This window comes from Leptidea sinapis, chromosome 17 (genome assembly GCF_905404315.1).
Source record: "Leptidea sinapis chromosome 17, ilLepSina1.1, whole genome shotgun sequence".
Classification (NCBI taxonomy): Eukaryota; Metazoa; Arthropoda; class Insecta; order Lepidoptera; family Pieridae; genus Leptidea; species Leptidea sinapis.
In genome coordinates this window covers 8,318,649-8,344,308 of record NC_066281.1, presented here as the reverse complement: position 1 = coordinate 8,344,308, position 25,660 = coordinate 8,318,649, and the positions used below count along the sequence as shown (strand labels likewise).

Here is a 25,660-nt window from a genome sequence, read left to right as displayed (position 1 = left end):
GCTAATTAATATATATATATTAAGTTTTCAAAGTTGTACTTCTTTTGAAGTGGTTTAATAATATTTTCATTGGTTTTATTTAATAAGATACTTATTAAATAAATTTATTACAAATTGTACTTCCTACGTGTGTACGGCACGAGGACTAATTTCTTTTCTTTTTTCAAGGGTTTCTGTATTGTTACGAAAAAGAAGTATAACTTATTGCGTAAGTACATATGTAGGTACACACACACTTTTTTTATGACAAAGGAAAAGAAACGAGCTTACATGCCATCTGATGTAAGTGATCCTTGCTAACCATCAGGGGCGTGCATTGGTTTTCTAGCAAGGTAGGCACTGTAGATCTAACTAGTCGTAGTTGAGCCTGTAGATAGCTTACCGTAGGTTTTTAGGAAATTTATGTGTGGGGAAAAATTTCAATAGAAGTATAGTTATAAGATAATGAAACCGATTTAAACGAAATTAACTTTAACATTATACACAAATAAAATTTTATGAACGATACGGGATTCACTTTAAAAACATAACATATTGTTTAGATTTACAAGAGCGACATCTCAAGTCAATTTCCTAATATGCAAATATTGGGGTTGAGCAGGTTATCAACTGTAAAGTAGATCCAGTAGATGAAGCCACAACCTGAGAGTTGAACAAAGCAAACAGAATTTTATAACGAGGCGGTACACGAACGGTTAGCTCAGTTGGTCAGAGAACCGGCACGGAACGCCGGGGGTCGTGGGTTCGAATCCCGCATCGTTCATAAAATTTTGTTTTTCAAATTTTATTTGTGTATTAATCCTAGAAGTGAGGGTGATCACTTTAAAAACATAACATATTGTTTAACATTATATTTATTTAGGTTCATAACAAGGTAGGCAATGCCTAATTGCCTACATGATATGCACGCCCCTGCTGGTTGGTCTCTTGCAATAGGTGTTAGAATGTTGCATCGTCCGCGATATACCACCCAAGTGAGTTCATTATATTACAGTTATTACGTATATCCCCCAGTTTCTTCCAAGTCAATTTCTCTTTGCCTTCCGAATGACGACAGAATTAGCCATCGTTTGTAATTTCAGGACCGTATTTGATACTAAAAAACGAGCGTTCGGGTCACCTTATGTTAAGTGAACACCGCCGCCCACATTCTCTTGCAACACCAGAGGAATCACAGGACGTTGTCAGCCTTTAAGGAAGGTGTACGCGTTTTTTTAAGGCACCCATATCGTATCGTACCCGGAAACACTGCACAAGGAAGCTCATTCCACAGCTTTATAGTACGTGGAAGAAATTTACTTGAAAACCGCAACGTGGGGGATTATATTTTAATTAAAACTATTACGCGACCTTCTGAATAGAGTACTCGATGGTAGGTACAAGTTTCCGAAGCCAGTAATGAATGATTTCCGACAGATGCATGTCCATTAGCCAGTATATTCGGCATCTCCAGTACCATCATGGCCTCAACAAAGTTTTTGTCCATCCCTTAACATGCAGAAGGATACAGCCTTATGAATAAATAAATAAAATGCTGTTTAAACCTTTTACGGTAATACATTAAACTAAGCTTACAATATTACGAATCTTTTGTAATAATTGTCATTCGTGCTGAGTTTGACGGTTTGGGGCCTTGTGAAAACCAGTGTTGCAGTTTATAACTGCAACAAACGCTGATGAAGGGTCCTAAGTCCAAAATTGTATCTTATTTGTGATTATGCTGTTTAGAATAATGTCTATAAATCTGTTCTCTCCACGGCCTTCGTAGATACCCCTTAAGCATATAAACTTAAGTGTAATTAATACTAGACTAGTTGTAAGAAACGTACTTACGAAACATTAACTTGTTCAGTTTGACTAGCTGCAGAAGTTTTGCCTCGGGTGACATTTTCAATAATTATTTCCTTCGTTGAACATACATCTTTTTGGGTTGAATTGCACTGCTGAAATTTAATTATTTCATTTGGTTTTTTGTCATGACAATTGGACAAATTATTTTCACATTCTTCTTTTTGGTGAACTGTTGCGGGTTCAGGCGTCTCTGTATTAAAACATACGAAATGTTTGGATGTAGAGGGCTCAGCTACAATTTGTGAAGAAAATGATAAAACAGAACACGCCACTCTTAGTTTCGCTAATTTCGAAGCAGCTTCTGCAGCAACTTTTTCATCTCCCTTGGCAATTGAAAGTTCTAATTGGTTTATTAAATCTCTACGAGTTGCAAGTTTACACAGATTTTCATTATTGTGAATAGGATTTTTTTCACTTTTTACTGGTGATTCGTCTTTTCTTTCTTTTATTGTTTGCAAATTATTTTGTTTACTCTCTACTGCTCCTGTTGTTGAAATTTGATGTTTTGTGGCGATAGCATGTGATGTACAGAGATTTTCTGTTAATATTTTAGATTTAGGCAAATATATTGGATTAAGGAGTGATGATATCTTCAATGGGGTATTTAAATTTTGGTTAGTACTGGTACTTGGGCCATTTAACCAATTCAATTTTACTGCTGTCTGTTCACTTGTTTTCTTTATTTCGCTTGCTGTTACCCCAAAGTCTTTATTAGCTATAGCATCTGAAGAACCTTTTTTTATTATTTCAGTTTCAGTTTTTATTTTTGAAGAAGTTATGACAGTTTCTGGTGACGCCTTGATTTGATAACAATTAACAGAATTTAGATGATTTTTCATTGGGAATGTTATTTCGACTGAAGAAGTGGAAGCTCCTGATTTTGTAGTCCGATTTATATCATCACTTGATATTTTAGGTACAAGTCGTGGTTCTATTTTGGTATTTTCTAATAAAGTATTATCCCTATTAGGCATAGTGCTATTTAAATTTTCGGTATCACCCTTTTTTGGATCACCAACATCAAGGGATATAATTATACTATTATTTTTATTGTTATTATTATTTGTTAAAATGTTTTGCTGTGGCACTAATTTGTCAGCTGCTGGAGAACCTATCCTTAAAGTCGCAGCTTCTGTAGTGACCGATTCTTTATTAATAGAGTTGTGGCACTTAAGTTTTGAGTCTATATGTTTTTTAGGTAAGGAATGTTTTAATTCCTTTAACATTTCCCTCAGTTTTTCCTTTTCTTCACTATTATCATTAACTTTAAGTTTATTTTTAGTTTCATCAACTCTACTTGATACATGATCAGTTTGAGTGAATAAACTTGAAGTATTTTTGTGTTGCGACACACAATACACACATGCTTTTATTGTCATATTGTATTTTCTTAAGCATTTGGTACACATCCACATCTCTCCAGCCATTTCTTGATTATTATGACTGTTATAATTTCGAGGATATTTATTTATTTCTATAATTTCAGCAGCTTCTTTATCTAGTTCACTTATACTAGGTAGTAATCGAACCTGTGGAATTTCTATAGCTGAACTTCTTTTTTTGTTTTCAAAGAGTTGTCTGATAAAACTTTTTTCGACTTTCACCTTAGTTTCTTTGTGCTGTCCAGGATCTTTTATTTTTTCTAAATTTGAATCCCTTGCTTTATCCGGAGTATCTATCTCGCATGTGGTAGCGGTTACTTTAAACAATTTTTCATCGTTGTTGTTTATTTCTGTATTCTGCGTATTTTCTAGTAATTCGTTAACTGGTGGCTTAGGAGCTGGACGCTTTCTTTTATAATTACGTGGTAATGATTTCGATGTAGTAGATAAAGGTGGTAACGGTGCTCTTCGTTTTCCGGGCACATACGCAGAGCGTCGCTGAAGGCACTCACTCGCAGCTCTTCGACACCTTACTTTCTTTTCACCGGCTTCATTGTAATTATTTGGAAGTGGAGGCAAACTAAACCCGTCGTATCCTGCGCCTTCTTCCTTCCATAAACCGTATTTACGGTGTAGTGTGATATCTCTTTCGCGTTTTCTACGTTGGTTGTTTTCATGTAACCTCTTTCTATATGAATCAGTTATAGGAGCTGGTGATATTAAAAGAGGGTCTCGAGAATATCTATATTGTCCAGGGGATAAGAAATCAAAGCTAGCAGCTGTTCTGTCAGACCCTACACTTGAGATACTTTCTTGGGACAAAGACTTCTCTGATCGGCGCATCCATGAAAACAATGTCCATATCCCAGCAGATAGTGGACGGGGGCGTGGCGCCGCTGTCTCAACGTCAATATTCATTACCCCTGAAGATAAAAAAATTAAACAAATTTATATTTCGTCCGTTTATATTGGGAAAAGTGTCATCTAGAATTTATTTGTAATTTTAGTGCAAAGTCACTGAGAAAATTTTACTATAATCAAATAAAATACGATTGTTTTAAGTCCACATATTGCATACATAATGATCTTATTAAACTTATGAAGTATTACTTAAAAAGTATTTTTATTTTATTTTATTTAAAACAACAACAAAAAGTAGTTGCATTACAATCGCACAAAGGTAACAAAATTATATCTACTATTTTATTATTTACCACAAAAACTCTAATTTATTATTATTTACCAACTATCAATACTTACAAAGCAAAGAAACAGCTGTAGTTAAGAGGGCAAAAGCCAAAACTGGATCATATTAACCTCGATCTCGAGTAATTTGACGAAGATTCAGATGAACGCAACATTCTCCAAATCACGTGTTTCTTGAAACTTCTATTCAAATAATTTTGAGATTGAAAGGGATTTTATATGATTTGGTATATGTTATACCTTGTATCATAAGCACAAAGAGTGTTGACAAAGCGAGGTCGACAATCGACACATTGGTCGGACACGGGCACGGCGCCGCGACGCACTGATTCGTTCTGAATGTTATATTTAGCTCATCTTCGCGATCTTACGTTTTCGCTATTTCTATACACTCATTTCTTAAACTCTTTTCGTTAATGTAAATAACACTACACTTAACGACATGATAATAATTATCTAAAAAACTCGTTAACTTTTAATGCATTACATTAGTCACATTCTATTTTAGTTTGAGCTACGTAGTTACAAATTCAACATTCTGAATCAGCAGCGACCTCGTCTTGAAGTTTATAAGAATTGCACTAAATTAGGAACTTCCCTCTTCAATGTAAGGATACGATTGTTTTTTAATAAAACACGAACAATATTTTGATTCATTTATTTTATTTTCAATAAAATGATTCTATACATTCATTACATCGACATTAAGTCGTAAGCAATGTCTGGTAACTATTTGCCCCCTTATTCATAATGGTCCGCTAACTTTAAACAGCCGCTTAGGAGTGTTTTTTCTCATTCTGACTTAGGTCTATAGAAGAAGACAGAGTGAGAATTAGCAATGCTTTAAGTTAGCAGACTATTATGAATAAGGGGGTTAAAGTATACTACAGAAGTAGGTACGTTACATAGACTTTCTTTATACAGAAACCTTTTTCTTCTCCTTAGCGGATTGGTAGTCCGTCGAGGTCTGTACAATAAGAAGGGCTGCAGCAACGCGTGCTGTTAGCTCCATTTGATTCAGCTCATGAGCCCAAGGAACTCTGCCCCATCGGCGCAACTGTTACATAAAAAACAATAAATTTTGCTACTACTGAAGATAGTAGCAACTTTTTGCAAAGCGGAAATACTTTCAATGGTCATAAAATTATCAGAAAAATAATAATATTATTGCGTTTAAATTTCGAAACTGTCATTGTTCTACCTACCTACTGAATATGTTATCTCATTTTCGCGCCAATCTGCGTTACATATTAACGTTATTGTGACAATAAAATGTATAAAAAGAACCAAATTGCAGTTAATAGCATTTCAAATTAGGCATGGAGTTGAGCTGAATTTCATTATTATAACTCTTAATCGGTTTGGTATTAGTCGAATGTTTTTGTATGAGACTTTTGATAGGTATACCCACATCCAACAATGAAACCTTCTCTATTTTTGTGTTAGAGGATCTAGTCGACCAAGTAGTTATTCGAACTAAAATGTAATATTTTCATACAGGATTTATCATTGATCTCATCATATTCATAAAAATTGTCAAGTTATGGATAAAAATCGGAAAATATTTTGGTTGACGTGTTTAGCAAATATTAAATAAAAATTCAAACCATAAGCTGCTACAATAACATTGAAGGCAAAGTGTACATTATGTGGTACATTGTAATATAAATTTATAGGTAGGTATATGATTTTAAATGTACATTTTAATTAATTAGAACAAAACTCTGGGTGCATAACACAGATTCGCGCCAGCTTTTCTTTATCTTCACGAGCGTAAGTTATATGTAGCCATAGTCACAGCATTTAGCAGGAACTTGGGTGATTAAATAAAAAGAAATTGTTCGAAACAATATCCATTTGTTTAATATGTGCTCGACGAGCACGTAAGGGAAGTAAACAAACAAGGAGCCAAGGCGTGGCAAGAGAATACTGTGTGGCTTGCTATAAATACACAAATTTCAAGGTTTACTGTGGGGTTTATATTCAATCTTAGTAGAACATATCTTTTTTTTTCTATATTATATAACATCGATTATTGTAGTGTACGTTAGTTTAAGGAAGTAAAAGTAAAAGAAGTTACTAAAAGTATTCCAATAGGTATCTAATCCAATATTTTCGAATTCAAGGACTTTTTAAAAACTACGAAGCAAGAAAAAATAACAAAATTCTACCATTTCCTAAGCCTGAAGATAATATATAATCAACATACGTTTGACGACCCATATAGCCGAATGGTTAGTGACCCTGACTACTCAGAGGTCCCGGGTTCGAATCCCGGTAGGTGCAATCATTTATATGATGAATATGGAATGTGTAAGTAAGTATATTCTATTAAATATATCGTTGTCTTGTACCCATAGCACAGGTTATGCCTAGTTTGGGGCAAGATAATTTGTGTAAAAGTGTGTCAATAATGTCTATCAATATTATTAACATAGTCAAAAACTTCAATTAAATTGTTTTTTTTTTAAATATTTATTCTTTATTTTGTCCCTTAGGAACCTATCCCCTATAATCCGAACGATAATTCATAAATTACCGTTCCATCTTCACGGTTTCTATTCCCGGCATATTTACGGAACATATACCCCGCGAATAAAGAACTTTTATTGTACACAATGAGTTGTTTTCTTTTGGAACCGTTTTATCAATTGTTACTCCTTATTATTATCCTTTCAACTTTGTGGCCAGTTTTTCACACATGCACTTCTCCATGGGAAAATTCTACTCCAATCGATTGTTTTAACGTATCATAGAGCTTAGAGCATACCCTACTCGAAAATACTACTACTATCATAATTTAATGATTCTAAATCATTCATTACAATTCTTTGATAACCGCGAGTATTACACATTAATTTAATTAAAACACGTTATAATTGATTGAAACGCGTGTTATTGTATTTTTACATTAGGTTTTGCGAAAGTAACATTATTATTGTAGTTTTAAGGGGGGTCTGCGTTCTCCCTGGAAATGTGAGCCTGTGAGTTTACAAAACATCGGGTTAAATAAATAATAATAACTTTTACGCAAAATGTAAGAATACAGTTACAATTACACGCATCCTTTAAAAAGCGTTTTATTTAAATACTTAATCCGCTTTCAAGTTTTTTTTTGGAAAAGATGAAAATAAAAAACCTAAATTTTGGTTGTTGAATATGCACATATTTTAAAGTTATGTGAAAAAAAAAGTAAAAACAAAAGTTGTAGTATCTTTTTATTACCTACAACTTTACTGTTTAAATTTTTTCCATAGGACTTTTAGTTTCGCCTGAAATCAAAATAAACCGTTGTTACCCTTAAACTTTAAGTCCAATTTAATGTTAACATCAACACTGACTTTAACATAGACTACGGAATGTGTTGCATCATCGTATTCCTTTGCATAGTTAAGGTTAAAATGTGAAATATCAAGTCAATATCGAATATTTATTGATACTTATAACAGGTCGCTTAACATTTAACATTAACAATAGCTTAAACCGGCGAAGATAGGATGATTATGTTTAACAGTTAAATTTATGATATCATTTAAAATTTGGCTAATGGTGCAAAACATCTTTTGCTCAACATATGCAATCATATACATTATGTCAACTTTAACATAATTACATGTTATTGCTAAAATTAGTTAGTGCAACCCAGCAAAAACAGTTTTTCCATTGTTTTAAATATAAAATCTGAAGTACTGATGTCTCTATTTTATGTTGGGAGGACAAGACAAAATTAAACTTCAATCTTGAGGAATTCATCTATAATGGCTGTTCCCACTATTCAGTCTATTTCTTACTTGAGATAAAAATCGTGACTATCATTGACTTTTCTGTCCCAATAAACTTATCGATGGTAACTCACCTTATCCGTACACGCTGCCTGTCAATATAGCTTACCAGTGATAGAAGTTTGTATGGAAATTGCAATTCACTTGTCCCAATATAAGACGATAAGAATGACTTATTGGGTATATTGGGACAGCTTCAGATTATTGACAGTAGAAAGTAGTAATTTATCTCTATCTGTAGATAGTATATTGGGAATGACCGTAAGTAAATTAAAAAACATTTCTATCAGTATTGGAATGATGATGTCTTCTGAATTTTATAATATTGCAGTCAAAAAATCATCCACTCTACTAGGTCTCTACTCTTATGAGGGGCGCCAATTGTAGGTTGCTTTTTGCACTAGGCATAATTGGTATGGTATTCCTTACGAAGGATTGTGGGCTCACAGAATTGTATAGACAAAGAACATGTATTGTATGTAAAATTACACGGGAAGAAGAGAACTTAGAAAGTAGTATGAAGATATAGACAGTCTGTGGGTGAGATTTTATGTCTCCACATTAATGCTGCTTAAGAAGAATATAAAACCTGAAAAAATTATAATGATAGGTGCATATTCTCACTGAAAATGTCCACAAGACATTATAAAACACCAAGCTTTGTAGTTTTTAAGAACATCATGTAAAATACTAGAACATATGCTTACAGGGGGTAAGCGAATGTTTATGTCCACTTTAACGAAAATAATAAAACAACATCAACAAACAAATTACCTGATACTCTTCCTCTAATCTTGCAAGCATCACGGCTTCTGTTGGTTGTAAGTATCGGTCCACACAAGCGAGCATTAATATTGGCGACTTCAAAGTTTCCACTCCAAAATTTATTGCTGGTAAAAATTTTGTTATATTGAACAGGTGGATCATACTGATAAATGTATACTTAATATTTATTTAATATTATATATAAGTAAGTAAATTGTATAAAAGTTACCATTTAAAGCTGCAAAATCAAAGGATAGATAATGCCTGGCTAAAACAGCTCTAGTTTCAACAGGCACAGGTGGTGGTTGCAGACCTACAGCCACTTCTTGTACAACATTAAATCTATTTTGAAACCACTCCAGCACTGCTCCCCATTTACTCTCTTGTAAAGTTTTAAGTTCCTCGTCCTCCTGCATATATAATATAGGTAATCATTATAAACAAATCATGTGGAAAGTGTATAAAAAAAATTAAAAGGCTTACTTACATCAGAGTAAAATAAAATTGTGTCTGTAGCTAAAAAGTCAATTAAATAACTTGTAATATCATGCTGGCTTAGCTTGCCAGGGTTATCCAGTGCAGTATTACACAAGGCCGTCTAAAAATATTTAAAAAATTATACAATTGTTAATACAATATAATGACAAGATAAAGAATTAAAAAAATGCTTACTAAATGCATAGAAGGTTGTGAAATTATATCTTGCTGTGCATCCCACTCAGCAGCTAAAGCACGGGCAAGATCTTCTGAATTAACTGTTAACAACTGTCCATTAGGAGTTTTTAACTTCCGGTGATCTAAAGTAACTCCCCAATTCCTATCGTTTTGAATTACATCAGCGCGCCTGTAAAATCTCTTCCTCGTAGCTGATTCAAATTAATTATACATTTATAGTTGGTTGTTAAATATACTATACTATACATATTATATTTACATACCATAGAATCTGCAATGTTTAGATATGGATTTTTCTATATGAAAGAAAGGTCTTAAGTTAAGAAACATGATTTTAATTATTATAAACAGTTACAAAAGAGGTATCAGTGGTATTAACTATTAAGAGAAATTTGTTTTAAATATTTCTCTTATTAGTTTTGGATAAGAAGAGTTTTAAATTTTCTTAATTAAAATAATTCTATTGTTTTTTTTTATTTTATTTACGAATTTTCTAATTTTTTTAAATCATTTCATTTTTCAAGTTGTCATCTGTCACATACACATTTTTTCTTTAATTTCACTCCTTTTTGGAGGACTTGGCTCGCACACCATGCATCCGCACGCTTTAAGTTTTCTTTCATGTTCTACTTTAAAGTGTTTTTATTTATTTTAAGTTAAGGAAACGAATCACGTTACAAAAATATACAACACGAGAATTTTGATATTTGGTATGGTTAAGATACATGTAGGTAAATAAATTGCTACAGAAAAAAATAGATGAAAACTGTTATTTTTCAGATAAAATACATAATTTACAATTTAATAGTATTGCTGTATAAATATATTTAGGAAAGTATACTATATAATACAGTTTTTATAGAAATGGGGAAAGGGATACGGAAGGATATCAAACTATCTAAAAAAGAAGTACGGTCATATTTAGGGCAGGAAAAAATAAGTGATCCGGATCCCCAAAGTTATGTCCACATTCACATTGTGGACTAAACGAATGTACGCAGAGTTAGAATTTTAATATCATTGTCGACTAAAGTAGTGAATTATTTAAAAATTCGACAACTTACGTTGTACAAAATAATGTAGTACAAAAAACGTGCATTAGTGTTATTTTATATCTAGCACTTCTTTTAAGATTTACCCTGATGCTAATATAGTGCCAACCTAATTTAACGCACTTTGACGGACACTTTTTACACCCTACTTTTACCCCTGTACTACCCTCCATAAGTGGGTCATAATAACCGACAGCGTGACTTCCTCGCCCTTCAACTTATTAGATTGGACTCAGGGTCCCACTATATCATACTTGGTTACAATGCTTATACACTCTCAGCAGCTGTATTATATCATTGATGTGGAATCGTCTGACATTGACGTTTCGAAAAAACGAATGTTTAAAATGTTCACAACATATCCATCTTTAACTAAAGTGCCTATAAGGAATGTTGCCACACCTTATTTTGATCTAATACCAATACTTAAAAAACATACTGGACCAGAGAAAGATTGGAACAATCATTGGCAAGAAACCCGTAAACGATTTATGGATGGTTGTTGGTATCCTAAGATCAATAGTAGTAGTAATCGTCCATGGTTTACAAGATCTAAATGTTATCCATAACAGAAATGCAACTCGTACCATGATCAAACTCTCAATCATATAGTCTTTGAATGATCAGTATTCAATATTTAACACCTGGTACTAGCTCATGGCTTACAAATCAATGGAAAGACGTTGCAATCCTGCGACTTGTGAGAGTCTATACTCAACCAAATTGGAACTGTGAATCCAAAAATGTGTTATACTGCACTTGAGAATACCCTTGAAATTAAATAATACCCTAAGGTGAAACTTAATACATAAATGAAAAAACACTCGGCTTCAGCCTTGCTATAGAAAATATATATATTGTACTTCTCTTTGGCCGATGGCTGCATGGCTCTGCCTTTGCCTTTCCCATTTAACGGAAGAAGATAAAAAAAAAAATTCTTAAAAAAACAACAATTCTGGGTTGAATCTCGAAGAGTCGTACAATCAATGAATATTGAAAACTAATATAAATTCTAGTTATTACGTTAAGATTTTTGATTTTTATCCAATTTGAGTGTTTGTGTTGTTATGTGTAAGTGTTTTTAAGATGTCTGATATGGATTTTGACGTATAATTGAACATCTAGTTACGGGACAATAAACAAGTAGTGACGCGCTTGTGTGTACAGACGCCATAGTTACGAAACATAAAATTTAGAATTTCATACTATCAAAATTCCCCAATTTTCTTTTCTAATTGTGATGTTCCCGCATTTCATCAGCGCGGAAGAAGCACAGAAGACGAATTTAATACCGAGTGTAAATCTGCTCCACTCAAAAAGAAAAGGAATATTTATACACCCCTCTGCTATGTACAGAAGTAGTGCTACTTGCACCAATATAAATATAACATTTACGTCGAGAAGTTTGTTTGGGTAAATTTTGAAGACAATATTCAAGATGAAAATCTTGCAAAGTGGCCGCTTAGAGGCATTGAGTAGTGCACTGTCAATTCTCAATGGCGACAGTGCTGTTCAAGGCCGAATAGAAAGCTACAGTTGTAAAATGGCAGGGACTGAGAAAGCTTTCTATAAAAAGTTCACAGCCGCTGGAGAAACAACACATGACCTTCAGGCATTGTCACCCCCAGAGAGTGTGTCTTACAGGTATGTAGCTCTTGGTGAAAAGCATTCAATAATCCATAATAGCATCTGAAAGGTTCTAATTGTTTTAAAATATTTGCAGCCGCAGCTTTTCAGGAGATGAAGAGGGTGTTCTGTGTGATACAATTTCACGTAAAACACTGTTTTACCTAATTGCCACATTGAATGCTGCTTTTCCAGACTATGATTTTTCACTGGCAAAGGTAAGTTATTTCTTAAGTATTTGAAAATTATGGTCGAAATTTCTCTTTGAATTTTTTACATTAAAAGTTAGGAAAGAAATTTTACATTTTTTTTTAATGTTTTATTTTTATAATTATTATGGCTAGTACAAGAAGATTTCCAAATAGAGGCTTAAAGTATGGTGAATCATTGTGTATCAATAAACAGATAATGTAATCAATATTTGAATTCGATAGAATATGGTGTATTACAGCAAGTGTGATATTAAAAATTATTATTATTGATTCTTTCTATAATTACTAGTGGGTGACTCCTTTGCATAGGATGCCCGCTAGATTATGTGGGTACCACAATTGCGCCTATTTCTGCTGTAAAGCAGTAACAGTTTCAGCATTACTGTATTTTGGTCTGAAGGATGCCATAGTTAGTGAAATACTGAGCAAATGAGGCTTAACATCTTATGTCTCAAGGTTGTAGTTAAGTTGTAGTGCCACTCACAATTTTGGGGCTTTTCAAGAATCCTGAGTTGCATTCTATAGGTATAGGCAGGGTGTATCAATTGCCATCTGCTGAACATCCTGCTTGTTTCTTCTCTACTGTCATAAAAAAATTGACCATAATATTGTCAAAGGTTTACAATTTCAACCATTAGGAAAGAAAGACAAAATTTTTATTTTACAGAGCAGTGAATTTAGTGCTGAGCCATCTCTCAGCTGGGTGCAAAATTCTGTAGATGCTGCTCTCTCTGCTGTTGGTGGAATTCGTTGGCGTCAATTGAAACCAGCTCTATGGACTGCTATAGATGAGGAAGTCAAGTTGGCAGACTGTAGAATATACAGTTATAACCCTGACTTAGCCAGTGATCCATTTGGAGAACCTGGCTGCTTATGGACCTTTAATTTTTTCTTCTATAATGTTAAACTGAAAAGGATTGTTTTCTTCACTTGTAGAGCTATGAGGTAAGACATACTTATAGAAATTAATTTTGTTGCATCATTTCTTTTATATGTATTCTTCATTATTAAATAGAATGTTTTCTTTTGCAGTTATTGATATTAAAAATTATAATTAACACAGAAAAGAAAATATTCTCCTTCCAGATAAAATATTTTTTTTGTACATGTCCAAATGATTTGTTCAACCAAACTAAAAAAAATATTACTAAGTATTAGAGTGTTTGTAAAATATATGGGACACTCCAAATTTTTTTTTTTAATAAATAATGGTGATAGGGATAAATTGGATAGAAAATTGCCTAGGCTCATGAAATTACTTCACTGTAGAAGTAAATTAATTTTATTTAAAATAAAATGTTAAAGCTGTTTATTTCTCCTCTATTTCAAGGTTTTTTTTATATACATTATTTTTCACCATATTACAAATATGAAACATTATATTTAAAAAAAATAACCATTTTGCAATGTTGTTATGGTTTCAGTACTAAACAACACAATATGTGAAGTTAAAATTAAGTTTGGTAGACTTGTACTGTTTTTTTACTAAAACTTAAAAAAAATAATACATTTATTGCATTATTATAGTAGGGTTTTCTATCTCTTACCTGGTATTGGCCTGGAAAGTACATATTAGCAATTTAACCTCACATTGTACCTTTAACATTCATGCACAAGAACATAACAAACAAGGCATTACTTATATTCATGGTAGAATTTATTTCCACATTTTTTATCTAGACTTATAATTATTTGTGTGTTGTCTATAACTTTTATGTTAATTGGTATTATTTTTACAGCCCTGTTTGTGCCGATTCTGGTGTTGACTTTGCTATGGATGAAGATGAAGAATATAATTACTGAAAAATTAAATTTACATTATCTTTATCATTTTGTTGTTGTGCCAGTAGGATAGTTGAGAATTATTATTGTAGTTTAGCTCTAACATTTTGAAATGTATCCAGCACAATTTTAAGATGTGTTTCAATCTTAATTAATAAGAGTTTAATTGATTCAATGATGTTTATTATGTAGGAATAACATAATATTATCTAAACAATTTGTTGTTTTTAAAGTGATAACCCTCACTTCTAGGATTAATACACACATAGTTCGAGTCTCGCATCGTTCCTAAAATTTTGTTTTTTAAATTTTATTTGTGTATTAATCCTAGAAGTGAGGGTTATCACTTTAAAAACATAACATATTGTTTAGATTTACAAGAGCGACATCTCAAGTCAATTTCCTAATATGCAAATATTGGAGTTGAGCAGGTTATCAGCTGTAAAGTAGATCCTGTAGATGAAGCCACAACCTGAGAGTTGAACAAAGCAAACAGAATTTTGTAATGAGGAGGTACTCGAACGGTTGGCTCAGTTGGTTAGAGCACCGGCACGGAACTCCGGAGGTTGTGGGTTCGAGTCTCGCATCGTTCATAAAATTTTGTTTTTCAAATTTTATTTGTGTATAATATTATCTGAAATATATTAGGACAATGTTCTTCTAAGGGACTTCTTCACATTTTATTAATTGTAAGGTTTAAAATTATAATTTCACAAAAATAACAAGATCTCCGTAAGTTGCACAATTATTTCTGTATAGTTTGTATATTAGAATAGAAAATGATTTAACTTTTTATTGCTTGAGGCAACATTAATATATGTGTAACAGCATCAAAGTATGCATATTTGTTACATTTAATAAAAATTACCACATTATTGTAACATTTTTTTTTAATATATAGTTTGTATTTTCTTCTAGTATATAATATTAATATGGATGTCTTATTCCGCCTCTGAATTTGGGGAGATTTAAAAAGGGTAAAAGTGTGTGTAGATTATACTTGTATTAAAATTTAATTATATAAATAAATTTATGTCTTTATAATAATGTGTATAAAATTTTAATTATTGGATGTCATTATAAAAAGGTTTTTCGTCAAAAAAATATAATTAAACAATCAAAATATAATGTCTTATAGAACTATACAACAGTAAAAAAGGCTTTTCATTAAACAAGCTAACACCTGTATTCACAAACAGTATAATATATTTAAATCAATGATGTCTATTAAACTATCTAAAGTAGGTTATTGTTTGTGAATACTGCCACCAGATTATAAAACTAAATATTATCTTAACTATATACATAATATTGTAATATATATATATACACATGTTTTACTTACACTAATTAAATCAAATAAATTATATAAATGTACTCTTACATGATTTCATTTGACTATTTCATCTAAGAAATAATCGTCAAAATTATAACTTCATTATAACCACTAGTAAGGCAGCAATGCTTTCTTGAAACTGGTACTCTTAAATAATTTATATGTCGAGATAGAGCCTCTTTCCGCTGGACAACCGAAGGAAACACCAGGTTTATTTAGTGTGTGTCAAAAGCCACGTCTTACACTCGCGATTTGTATGTCACTGTGATAGTGTTGTGTGCAGTGCTCAAAATAGAGGTTAACTTTCAGCCTCAATTTTTTTTTCGACGTTTTCACAGCTGTCATAGTCTATCTAGACGTATAAATGATCTAAGCTGGTACTTATATTTCCACAAAAATGGAATATTATTCAGAAACATGGACTTGTACCACAGTGACGATAAAAGAAATGCATTTTAGATTGGATGTAAATACTTAATAAAAAAAAAAGGATCATTAATATTTATCACAACTATCTGCTACACAATAATGCCAAATTTTGCCCAAAATTATCAAATACCACATTGTAAAGTTCATTATTTACACATGAAAAATTACCATAGACAAAATGTCTAGTAGCCTCATGTCATGAAACAGTCATACATAAATTGATTATGTATTGCAATATAGTATGGGCGGACTATAAAAATAACAACTAACGTTTGTCATTTGTGGGAGTTTGTGGTTGAGCAGTAGGTTCGGTTTCATTGGTCATGGGCAGCGGGGGAGCAGATTCTTCCGAGTTTCTTAGTTTTGCTTTAGGTCTCCAAGCATCTAGTAATGCTTCCACCCTTTCCTCAGTCGGTCCCCAACGAGCAAAACCAGCAGCATTCTGTAGCCATACAACTACCGTTCCTCCACCCCATCTAAAGTATATCTCATTCCTGTAAAAAAATATAAGTTATATTATATTTTATAATAATAAACAACTAACCTCATACCAAAACGTAAAAAATATTTACTTTGGAAGCACATGTTGAAATCCGTGGCGATACTCGTGCTCGAAAGCAGGAATTACAACCTGAAAAAAAGACTTAATATACTTAAAAAGAAGAAACAGTCATAAAAGGACAAGGTTTAGCGGCCATAAATATAGCAGCTAGTTAGAATGACCGTCCAATTCGTGCTTCGACTGTAAGTCTAACTATTTAACATAAAGCTAATGAGGGTAGTTTAGGAATGAAATTTGTCATTTGCTTTTTTATGGATGAGGAAGACGAACAAGGCTTGATGAAGTGATAACCGCCATTCATATCATACGAGCGTTGCTGTTTTAGGAAGGTGTACGCGAAGGTACCTTGTCCATTGGCGTACACTGAACAAATAGACTTTCAATCACGCTCAAAAATTTTCTGAAGCAAAACTCTGCCTACGCGTCTATTAGGCAGAGTTTTCGTTCAGTTGTGTTTTGACCGCGCTGTGAGTACAACGCCACGCAACGACAAAGTGTTCAGTGAAAAACTTTCCAAATAACAGCATATCCAAACTTTAAAAGGGATGGTGTCGTATTTCAGGTGAGTGCCCCTTTTTATTAATAAAATTGTGTAACCAACTTAACGTTTTATTTATATTGTCGTATATCAAGGGTAGCATTAGAAGGAACTAATATGGTAACAATGATGAATGCGGACAAAGTCACGGGTAACAGCTAGTTAATTTAAAAGCCAATTAACATGAGAGATAAAATGTAATGGTTATAATAATTATTATCACAAGCTAATGAGCGTCATTTCTATTAATAGGTCCGACCAACGACTATGTAAGCTATGGTTTTTCCTGTTTACGATCAAAGAGTACCTAACCCACACTCAATATAGCGCCATCTAATTTGTAATGATCTCACATTGAAATCACATGTGGTGTATCGTAGGGGACTCTCGGTACATGTATTGAGTACACATGGCGAATATTGAAGTGAAGTCATGTGTCAAACAAGGCGCGGTGCGACGGTCGACCGCGGCGGCTATTAGAGCGAGTTCACATGGTTCGATTTTAGTTAACCATCACTAATTGTCGCTTAACAAAAAAAAATTAATATGACAGCCAATATGTGAAGCGACGATTTCATAGAATGTGTAGTAAATACTTGTGATATTTTATGAGAAGAAAAAAGAGAAATGTAATAATATTTTTTTTAACATTCATTTTAACAGACATAAACTTTTAGTGCCTACTACTCGGCTAAGTCCAGTTTGTAAGACTTTTGTGAGGCGATGAATATGCTTTTACAACAAGATCCTAGACAATGTTCAAAACAAATGTATTACGAAATTTAAAAGAATTGTTAATTAAGTTTGTGTGGTAAAGGTTACTATAACGTAAATGACTTTCTTAATGATACCACAGATTGGGAATGGAGCGACCACCCTCAGGCTATTAAGTGATAAGTAATATTGAACGATATTGATTATTTATTAAGTCATAAGTAATATTGACAATTATTTTGCTAAATCGTTACATTTCAATTGATTAAACAAAATATTCTTCGTCTTGTTCACGTCGTTAGTAATAATATTAATATAATATATAATAGTATATATTATATTAATATTATATATATAATAGTATAGACTTAAAACATTACTGCCCGAAATAAAGTATTCATTTGAATGAATATTTTAATGTTATCTGTATAAGTTAATGTATACCTATATACAACCCTGCTCGGACATTTTTTACGACCTTTTAATAGACGATTGGGAGTCCGGTAGGTAGTTAGTTAGTAGGTACTGTCCATGTCGTATCGGTTTGGAAACAGCGTAAGGCAGCTCATTCAACACGTTTGGTTGTACGTTCATCCATTTAATTCATATTCTGAGTTGTTTGAAATTGTTAATAAGAATAGAAATATGATATTTGTTTACCATAGACAGTAATGACAATGACATAGCAAATTGCAACAACACTTGGTAAACGTCATTAAAACTACATCGGTTCTCGAAAGGCTTGAGTTAGGCATATGTAAAACCCAGCCCATCTTTGAAATCGTATGATAACAAAATTGCTTAGCGTGCGTTATACTAGGTATATAGTTATAGGTGGCCTGCGCAAAACCAGTCAAGAACCATGTATTATTATCTTCTATATAATTTGCTGTTATATAGCAGGCCTGTCTCAGACCCTCTGTGTAGCCATCGAAATCATAAGTACGCGAGGCGGTCACGCCAGCGCGGTTATCCAGTAGGAAAGAGCGAGCGAACAGTTACGATCCTTCTTCACCGATCCCACAGATATTTTAGAAATGGAGAAAAATACAACAAAACTAAAGGTGAATCGATACAAAAAAAAAGAGAAAGAGTACAATCGATTTTCCGCGTCCTTAAAAGATTTTGATATTTTTCATGACTCCGTGACAAGTCTGAAAAAAAAAAACTGATTGAACGCTATCACTGCCTCTTTGGAATTGGTAAAAGTGGAACCTCTCATCAAATCTTTGATTTTGAGGAAAATAAAGAAATCACAGGGTGCTGGGTCAGGGCTATGTCCAGGATGGGTGAAGAGTTGTACTTTTTCGGAAGCTAAAATGACTTAGTTTTGTTGGCCGTGTGTGAAGAAGTGTTGTCATGATGTAGGAGAACGCGGCTTGTTGGTCGTCTTTCACGATTTTTTTTTAACACCCTGGGTAAAGAAATTGTAGAATACCACTCGGCATTAACAGTCTTGATCTTCAAGTGGAATTGTGCAGATGGGACCCGTAGCTGAAAAAAATTGCGATAATTTTTTTACCAACGTTTCTTGTCTCATTTTCAAATTATTGAAATTCACAAGATTAGTTCTTTTTTCGGGTTCAAAACAATAAATCTACGTTTCGTTTCCTATGACAATGTCATAAACAGCATTAGAATGTCCGTGGTCGTACTTCATTAGCATCTGTGAGCACCATTCCACGCGAGCCCGCTTTTGCTCCGCTGTCAGTTCATGGGGAATCCCACGACAACAAAATTTGGCTAATACCAATCCCCCAATAGTCCTCGAATTGTCTCATAGGTAATCCGGTTTTCTTCAATTAGCCGCTTAATAGTAGCCACATTATTTCCGTTGATGGCCGCCGATAAAAATAGTTCCGATTAGCTAGAAGTGAAAAACTTTTAGTATGCATGTAATTTTAATTTCTGTTCAATTCATACCTGCTTCCGCTTAAAATGGCTAGCCTGAAGTTTGTGCAGCGCGTGTGTCTGTCTGTCGGGCCACTCGGGAAGCACCACTACAAAACTGAGCGGTTCGGCCGAGTCTTGCAACAATCGCTCCATGTGTCTTAACGCGGCCTCCAGCAACTCCTCACAGTACGGAGGGTGAGCCACCATCGACCCAGAAACCGGACGCAACTCCAAAAAAGGACTGAAATCACAAAGTTAATGTTTTTATTTTTGAGCCTCAACCGTTCAAGTACGCATGGGTCGTGTTCGAAGTAAATCCACAGCATTATATTACAAATATTGCTTAGTAGATAATATTAATTACTTATAACCATGTGTTGCCTTTAGTAAGGTAGTACGCGAGTAACCATTGATAATTTTAGTATATCTTGTTCATCTCTCAGATTTTGGCTCCATCTACAAGGTCTACTTTACTGTTGATAACCTGCTCAATCCCAATAATTGCATTATTAGGAAATTGATATTTTCGTGCGATCCACCATTGGTTTCAAGAATTCAAACGCGGTCGTCTATCGTTAGGGGATGAAGAAATAAATGGTCGTCCTTCGACGGCTGTTACTGAGGAAAATGTGCAAGTACAGAAAAGGTTTATTCAAGAAATCAAATGAATTACATACGAATAAATTCAGCATATATTGTAGATTGGATCGAGAAGAATTCACAAGATTCTACACGAGCGTCTTCGCGTAAGAAGAATAGTTTCGCGCTGGGCGCCGCACAACCTCAACAAAGCTCAGAAGCTGATCCGTGTGGAATGGTGCCGTGACATGATCAATATATTTGAAGCAGGCTTATCCCGTCGCAATTATATGATGTGTGACAGGTAACGGATAATGGATTTATCAATACGATCCCGAAGCAATGCGTGAGACGACAGTTAGGCTGTTTCAAAAAGAACAAACCAGCTTAACTAAGTGAAATTATGATCGCTAGTTTCTTCACTTTGACGGGGTGTTTAGTGTCGATTCCATTACGAAATCAAAGCTGCACTAACGCCATTGACGCATTAACTTTCGCTTCACCACGACAATGCGCCCGCGCACTTTACGCTCAATACAAGGGACTTCCTGAACACCACAGCGGTCAAAGTCACGGGTCACCCTCCTTAAGAGTCCTGATCTAGAACAGAGTGACTTCTTTTTATTTCCTTAAATAAAAAATCAACTGAAAGGGATCTAGTTTTCGTCGCCGGAATATGCGCTAATAACGTTCGAGAAGGCTGTAGAAGAGGTATCTGCAGCGAGCGACTGGAAAAAGTGTTTAGAAAACTGGTGTCGACGCATGAGACTTTGTATTCCTGCTGGTGGAGAGTACCTTTGTAAAGATTTAATAAAATTATTTTATCCATATACCTAAGGTGGTTGGTTAGCTTCTCAAAACATTCTAAGTGGCCCACTTATATACTTTTTTACACACGAATTTGAACTGATTAACATTTAACGTATAATACTCGCGCTTCGCACGACTCTTTAAATATACCCATCTTCCACACATCTGCATTTAGTGGTAGCTTTCGCTACGCAGCCATTAAGTGTTGGAATAACCTGCCGTCACCTTTTCGAAATTTGCACTCAAAAGAATCTTTAAGAATAACTACAAAAAGCTATTTTTGCAAGAGAAAAAACTAGAAAATAAAAGAAATTGTGGTAGTTTTCGCAAATAAAGATTATTATTATTTAATACGAATTTTGAATAAACTGTTTGCGTAAAGGAACATTTTTACAACATATTATTTATTTCTCGTCCCTAATTGGCCCAAAAAAAAAATATTAACTTGGATTGGACTCGACAAATCGCATTCATTAAAATGATATCTATAGCTGGGTCACACAAACAAAGAATATGAGAAACGCCTTTTTATTCCACTCTAGAAGACCAAAGAATATGAGGAGACTTAAATGAGACAGATAAAATATTGATGGGGTATTATAATGCCCCTAGGCTAAACTGTATCTTCACTGTGCACCAAAACAAGCATTGCAGAGTCACTCGTTAAAACTATCACCCAATCTGAGTATAAGCAATCTCAGACATCACTTTCTGGCAAATCGAGTAGTGGAACACAAAGAGATAAGTGCACCCTCAGTAACTCCTTAAAAATAGACTGGACAAACATTTACTTACACAAGTGCAATATGCACCAATGTATTCAGAATAATAATAACAAGACATAAAACAAGCGCAGCAATATTGGATTTGAAAAACCAACAAAGTTCTTATTCAGTTTATAAATCAACATACCCACGTGAACCGAAGTAAGAGTCCGTATCTGCAAACGCTGAGCAGTACTGCCGGAAGTACGAATCCAGCGGGCTTGCGAAGCATTCACTGGTGACTCCAAAGCACCGGTGCAGACACTCCAGCACGGGGACCGGCAGCGACATCTGTGTCATGTGCGCTTCACCCCCCGCGCCCGCTGCACCTACCCACGCAGCATACCGCCGCAGTAGGCACCACACGCGGGACAGAAATTGCTCAAACTTTTTGTCGTCGAAACAACTGTATCTGTACAAATGTTCCTGAAATCAAATTTTATTTATTCCAAGATATAGGGACATAGCATAATCACCAACACCATATGGTTATGAAGGTTTATATAATAGAGGAATAACTAATTTATGGAATAAATAAACCTAGGAATATATTCTGCAATCCTATCAAAGAAGTACAAAATGGTAACCATATAAGAGTACTAAGTATAAGAGTGCTTTCAGAAAAGTGTTTCTGCAAGAAGAAAATGCTCGAGAAGCATTTTAGAATTGCAAATGGAGGATTTAAAATGTATCATAGAATGCATTCCAATTGAAGCAAATTGAAAATTATACTTACTAATTTTTGGAGATATGTGGCGTTGAGTACTTGTGTCTCTCCTAAGTAACGCAGCAAGACCTGATCTCTATCCAGAAAGTGCTCAACAAGTGGTGGCCGTGGGGCAGGAAGGGCGAATTGCACCGGATAGCACCACACCTTTCTCAGTGCTGCTTGCTGGAGTGGAGCATGCATTTCCTATGTAAAAAAAAATTATTATTAAGTTCTAGTATTTTCATAGTCAAATACTTTAACCGTTCGAATTCGGATGTGACAAACTGCACATTGTAAGATGTATTATTTTGCTATAAACTAAACCAATGATATCCAAGAGATAAGTATTCGTTTTGTTAATTGGCCCTGCATATGTTGGAACAAAAATTACAACCCAAATTTTGTTATTGTGGCTGCCAAAGAGATTGGTTGAAATAGTGCACAAAGTTTGTGATTTATTCCAGTCTTCTACCTAATAATTGGTTAATTGCTGTTATTATGCAAAATACAGTATTTATAACATATTTACATAAGTATTATAGTGTATAGTATTTGTTGATATTACATGTAATTGAAATAGTGTCTTCTTAAATATGTCACAACTAAAATGTATTTTGAACAATCATTTCCTTTGTCTGCTTATTTAATTGATTAGACATTTTGGAATATGTTGAATTATCTTTACTTTACTTTACAAACTATCACAAAAGATATTTTCGCCAATATTCCATGGTTATGTATAAAATTGGTTCTAAATAGGAGTAATCTCAAAACAGACACTCATATTTAAGCTAGCACTTAGTGTATTGATACAAGCTACTTTCGTTAACTTTTGCTGAGGTCAGTTCGTTGCCATTTTAGGTATTTTTATAACATATTTTTTAAGTATATTTTTTTAACAGAAAACATTGATAATAAAAAAATAAAAACTAATTATCAAAACAAGTAATTATTATTGAAAATACTCATTTATTTTAAAAAATAACAAATTTTCTAATTTAAATCGAAAAAAAAAGTCTGTAAAGAAAAACACAAAATGAATAATTTCACAGTCTTATAGCTTTTTTCAATAGCTTTCATATACATGCACCTAATAAGCTATCAATTTCTACACTTAATTATTAATTTGCATTATTTGGGATATATGGATTATAAACAACGCCAATGTGAGGCATACTGCACAGTCAGTATTTTCCGGACCAGAAGGGTTAGTCATAGGCTATTTGTGACCAAAGTAAAAGTAGCTTAACCTCAAGTAGAATATTATGTCACAGTTGAATTTAAGACTTTTTACATAAACTGTTAAACAACATTAAAATTATAAATGTATATTTGTATGGTGGTTCTATTACTATTGCACATTGTTCATTGGATAATAACACTAAATATAATTATTATAATAAGTAATTTATACAAAACATTTATACCTGAATTCCATTTTCTTTAAGGAGTACACTATGCTTTTCCCTTATTTTTCTTGCATATTCAGCTGATAAATGATATATTTTTAAACATATTCCTTCAACAGATGCTTTAGCAGTTTCTGCTAAATGAGGTTGACATTGCCTCTGAAAATTTGAAAAATGAATATTATTTCATTTATTTTACTAATCAATATAAGAATTATTGTATGAAAATGACATATTTTATTTACTATTGATAACAGTGAATAAGTAGTTTATTTTAGAAGGGATTATTAAGTATGCCATACTTTATTTATTTTATAATATTTTAAAATATTTCTTACGCGCAAGTGAGCTAGCCTATCCTGAAAATCATCATATGTAGCCCCAACAGTTCTACGAAGCCATTGAAACGTATCTTCAGCATTCCACTTTACTACTTTCCGGCTCTCAGGGGATGCATTCCTGGATTCAATCATTTTTTTTGCAGCTTCTGCATACTTTGATAATTGTTTTCTTGCATCTCCAGTAAACTTTGGATGAGTCAACTTTATTGGGATATCATTCATTATTTCTTCATACATTGATCTTGATATTTCTGGAAAGCAGTGGCTAGGTAGTAGGGGATCTGAACCACCCTGATCATTAACTTTGCGCTCCATTAACCAACGATTAAAAGAATCCTTTGGTGCGTCTATGCTCTCTCTAGTGTGACATAGCTCCTGATAGCACTGTCTTAACTTATTGGCCAGTGTAAATCTAAACCCTTCAATTTCAGGATGTGGATGAGGACAAATGGTAGGAGGTCTTTCATATATAACAACATTTGTAGGGACTTCAATATCCCATGGACCAGCCAGAATAAATTTCTTAGGAGGTGGGCCATTGTCTTCTGAAGGTCGTCTTTTACTAGCACTTGGTGTTGTATTTCCTGCATTAGGTGGTCCATGACATATACCTAAAGGGTCAGTTAGTGGATCAAAATCTCTTTTTAATGCAGGTAATTCCCACATGGACTCTCCAGATATTCTATTCCAGAAATAGGGCCTATTTTCACGCTTTGACCAAAATTTTCGCCAACCTTGTTGTATGAGATCAGGATGTAAGTCAGCTGCAAGATGTGGTGCCAATGGAGCTGGTGTACCAGGTGTTTGAGGAGTTTCCCCACTACCACTGGGACTTGACTGAAGCTCTGGGGATGAATCACTTTGCCCCACATTATTCTCCCAAGATGAACCAGCAACCTTTTCACGTACATCATTCATGTCGAATAAATTAGAAAAAATGCACTTCGAAGATTAAACTGAATAAGAGTTATCTACCTAATGCCCTTTGTTGGCCAATAGGTTTCCAATAAGCAAAATATTTATGTTGGAATACATGGCCTTACCGCCAATAATTTTTAGACCGATAGATACACTTGTATTAAAGAAACACATAATACAAATTATGAAAACATTGATATAAATCCATACTGCATTTATGAAATAATTATTTCTTATTGAAATATTAGAAATACTTCGATATTACGATAAAAATAATATCAACAGAGAAATAGCTTTGGCGTTACTTTCTGATTGCCAAGCGGCA

At 33.7% G+C, this 25,660-nt stretch overlaps 4 protein-coding genes and 1 long non-coding RNA gene across 7 annotated transcripts in view; 2 read left to right on the top strand and 3 right to left on the bottom strand.

Annotated features, from left to right (window-relative positions):
- LOC126969037 (ranBP-type and C3HC4-type zinc finger-containing protein 1-like) overlaps nucleotides 1–4,868 on the bottom strand; it is a 9,441-nt gene extending 4,573 nt beyond the window's left edge. The window contains exons 1-2 of one of the 3 annotated variants that reach the window (XM_050814301.1): nucleotides 4,494–4,868; nucleotides 1,830–4,156 (exon numbers count right to left, since the gene is read on the bottom strand). In XM_050814301.1, coding sequence (XP_050670258.1) covers nucleotides 1,830–4,151 — 2,322 coding nt within the window. In that variant the 5' untranslated portion in view covers nucleotides 4,152–4,156; nucleotides 4,494–4,868. Of the gene's footprint in view, nucleotides 1–1,829; nucleotides 4,157–4,493 lie in introns of those variants that run through there. The other 2 variants (XM_050814300.1, XM_050814302.1) reach the window with 2 other exon arrangements.
- On the top strand, nucleotides 520–15,710 carry LOC126969061 (uncharacterized). The gene is made up of 2 exons (XR_007730337.1): nucleotides 520–601; nucleotides 14,765–15,710. It is a non-coding gene; the product is annotated as an uncharacterized LOC126969061 (long non-coding RNA).
- Nucleotides 5,083–10,185, bottom strand: LOC126969059 (ATP synthase mitochondrial F1 complex assembly factor 2). Its single transcript, XM_050814353.1, has 6 exons — nucleotides 9,925–10,185; nucleotides 9,659–9,852; nucleotides 9,474–9,584; nucleotides 9,216–9,396; nucleotides 8,996–9,111; nucleotides 5,083–5,496 (listed from the first exon to the last, which is right to left on the bottom strand). The coding sequence occupies exons 1-6, from the start codon at nucleotides 9,989–9,991 to the stop codon at nucleotides 5,356–5,358; spliced, it is 810 nt and encodes a 269-aa protein (XP_050670310.1). The 5' UTR covers nucleotides 9,992–10,185; the 3' UTR covers nucleotides 5,083–5,355.
- LOC126969060 (repressor of RNA polymerase III transcription MAF1 homolog) lies at nucleotides 11,651–15,710 on the top strand. Its single transcript, XM_050814354.1, has 4 exons — nucleotides 11,651–12,357; nucleotides 12,437–12,557; nucleotides 13,219–13,496; nucleotides 14,291–15,710. The coding sequence occupies exons 1-4, from the start codon at nucleotides 12,152–12,154 to the stop codon at nucleotides 14,352–14,354; spliced, it is 669 nt and encodes a 222-aa protein (XP_050670311.1). The 5' UTR covers nucleotides 11,651–12,151; the 3' UTR covers nucleotides 14,355–15,710.
- Nucleotides 15,462–25,640, bottom strand: LOC126969044 (mRNA (2'-O-methyladenosine-N(6)-)-methyltransferase). The gene is made up of 7 exons (XM_050814332.1): nucleotides 24,415–25,640; nucleotides 24,095–24,235; nucleotides 22,695–22,871; nucleotides 22,107–22,384; nucleotides 19,836–20,046; nucleotides 16,671–16,729; nucleotides 15,462–16,592 (listed from the first exon to the last, which is right to left on the bottom strand). The coding sequence occupies exons 1-7, from the start codon at nucleotides 25,333–25,335 to the stop codon at nucleotides 16,364–16,366; spliced, it is 2,016 nt and encodes a 671-aa protein (XP_050670289.1). The 5' UTR covers nucleotides 25,336–25,640; the 3' UTR covers nucleotides 15,462–16,363.
- Between the last annotated feature and the right edge of the window lie 20 nt (nucleotides 25,641–25,660).

Excerpts from the sequence above, each read along its gene's own strand:
- LOC126969059 (XM_050814353.1), bottom strand. The coding sequence starts at position 9,991 with ATGTTTCTTAACTTAAGACCTTTCTTTCATATAGAAAAATCCATATCT. Across the intron at positions 9,853-9,924 it reads TAAACATTGCAGATTCTATG|CTACGAGGAAGAGATTTTAC; the intron begins GTATGTAAATAT and ends AATTTGAATCAG. Across the intron at positions 9,112-9,215 it reads TGATTTTGCAGCTTTAAATG|CAATAAATTTTGGAGTGGAA; the intron begins GTAACTTTTATA and ends AATTTTTACCAG.
- LOC126969060 (XM_050814354.1), top strand. The coding sequence starts at position 12,152 with ATGAAAATCTTGCAAAGTGGCCGCTTAGAGGCATTGAGTAGTGCACTG. Across the intron at positions 12,358-12,436 it reads CCAGAGAGTGTGTCTTACAG|CCGCAGCTTTTCAGGAGATG; the intron begins GTATGTAGCTCT and ends AAATATTTGCAG. Across the intron at positions 13,497-14,290 it reads TTCACTTGTAGAGCTATGAG|CCCTGTTTGTGCCGATTCTG; the intron begins GTAAGACATACT and ends TTATTTTTACAG.
- LOC126969044 (XM_050814332.1), bottom strand. The coding sequence starts at position 25,335 with ATGAATGATGTACGTGAAAAGGTTGCTGGTTCATCTTGGGAGAATAAT. Across the intron at positions 22,872-24,094 it reads TTAAAGAAAATGGAATTCAG|GAAATGCATGCTCCACTCCA; the intron begins GTATAAATGTTT and ends TTTTTTACATAG. Across the intron at positions 20,047-22,106 it reads TCTTACTTCGGTTCACGTGG|TCCTTTTTTGGAGTTGCGTC; the intron begins GTATGTTGATTT and ends TTGTGATTTCAG.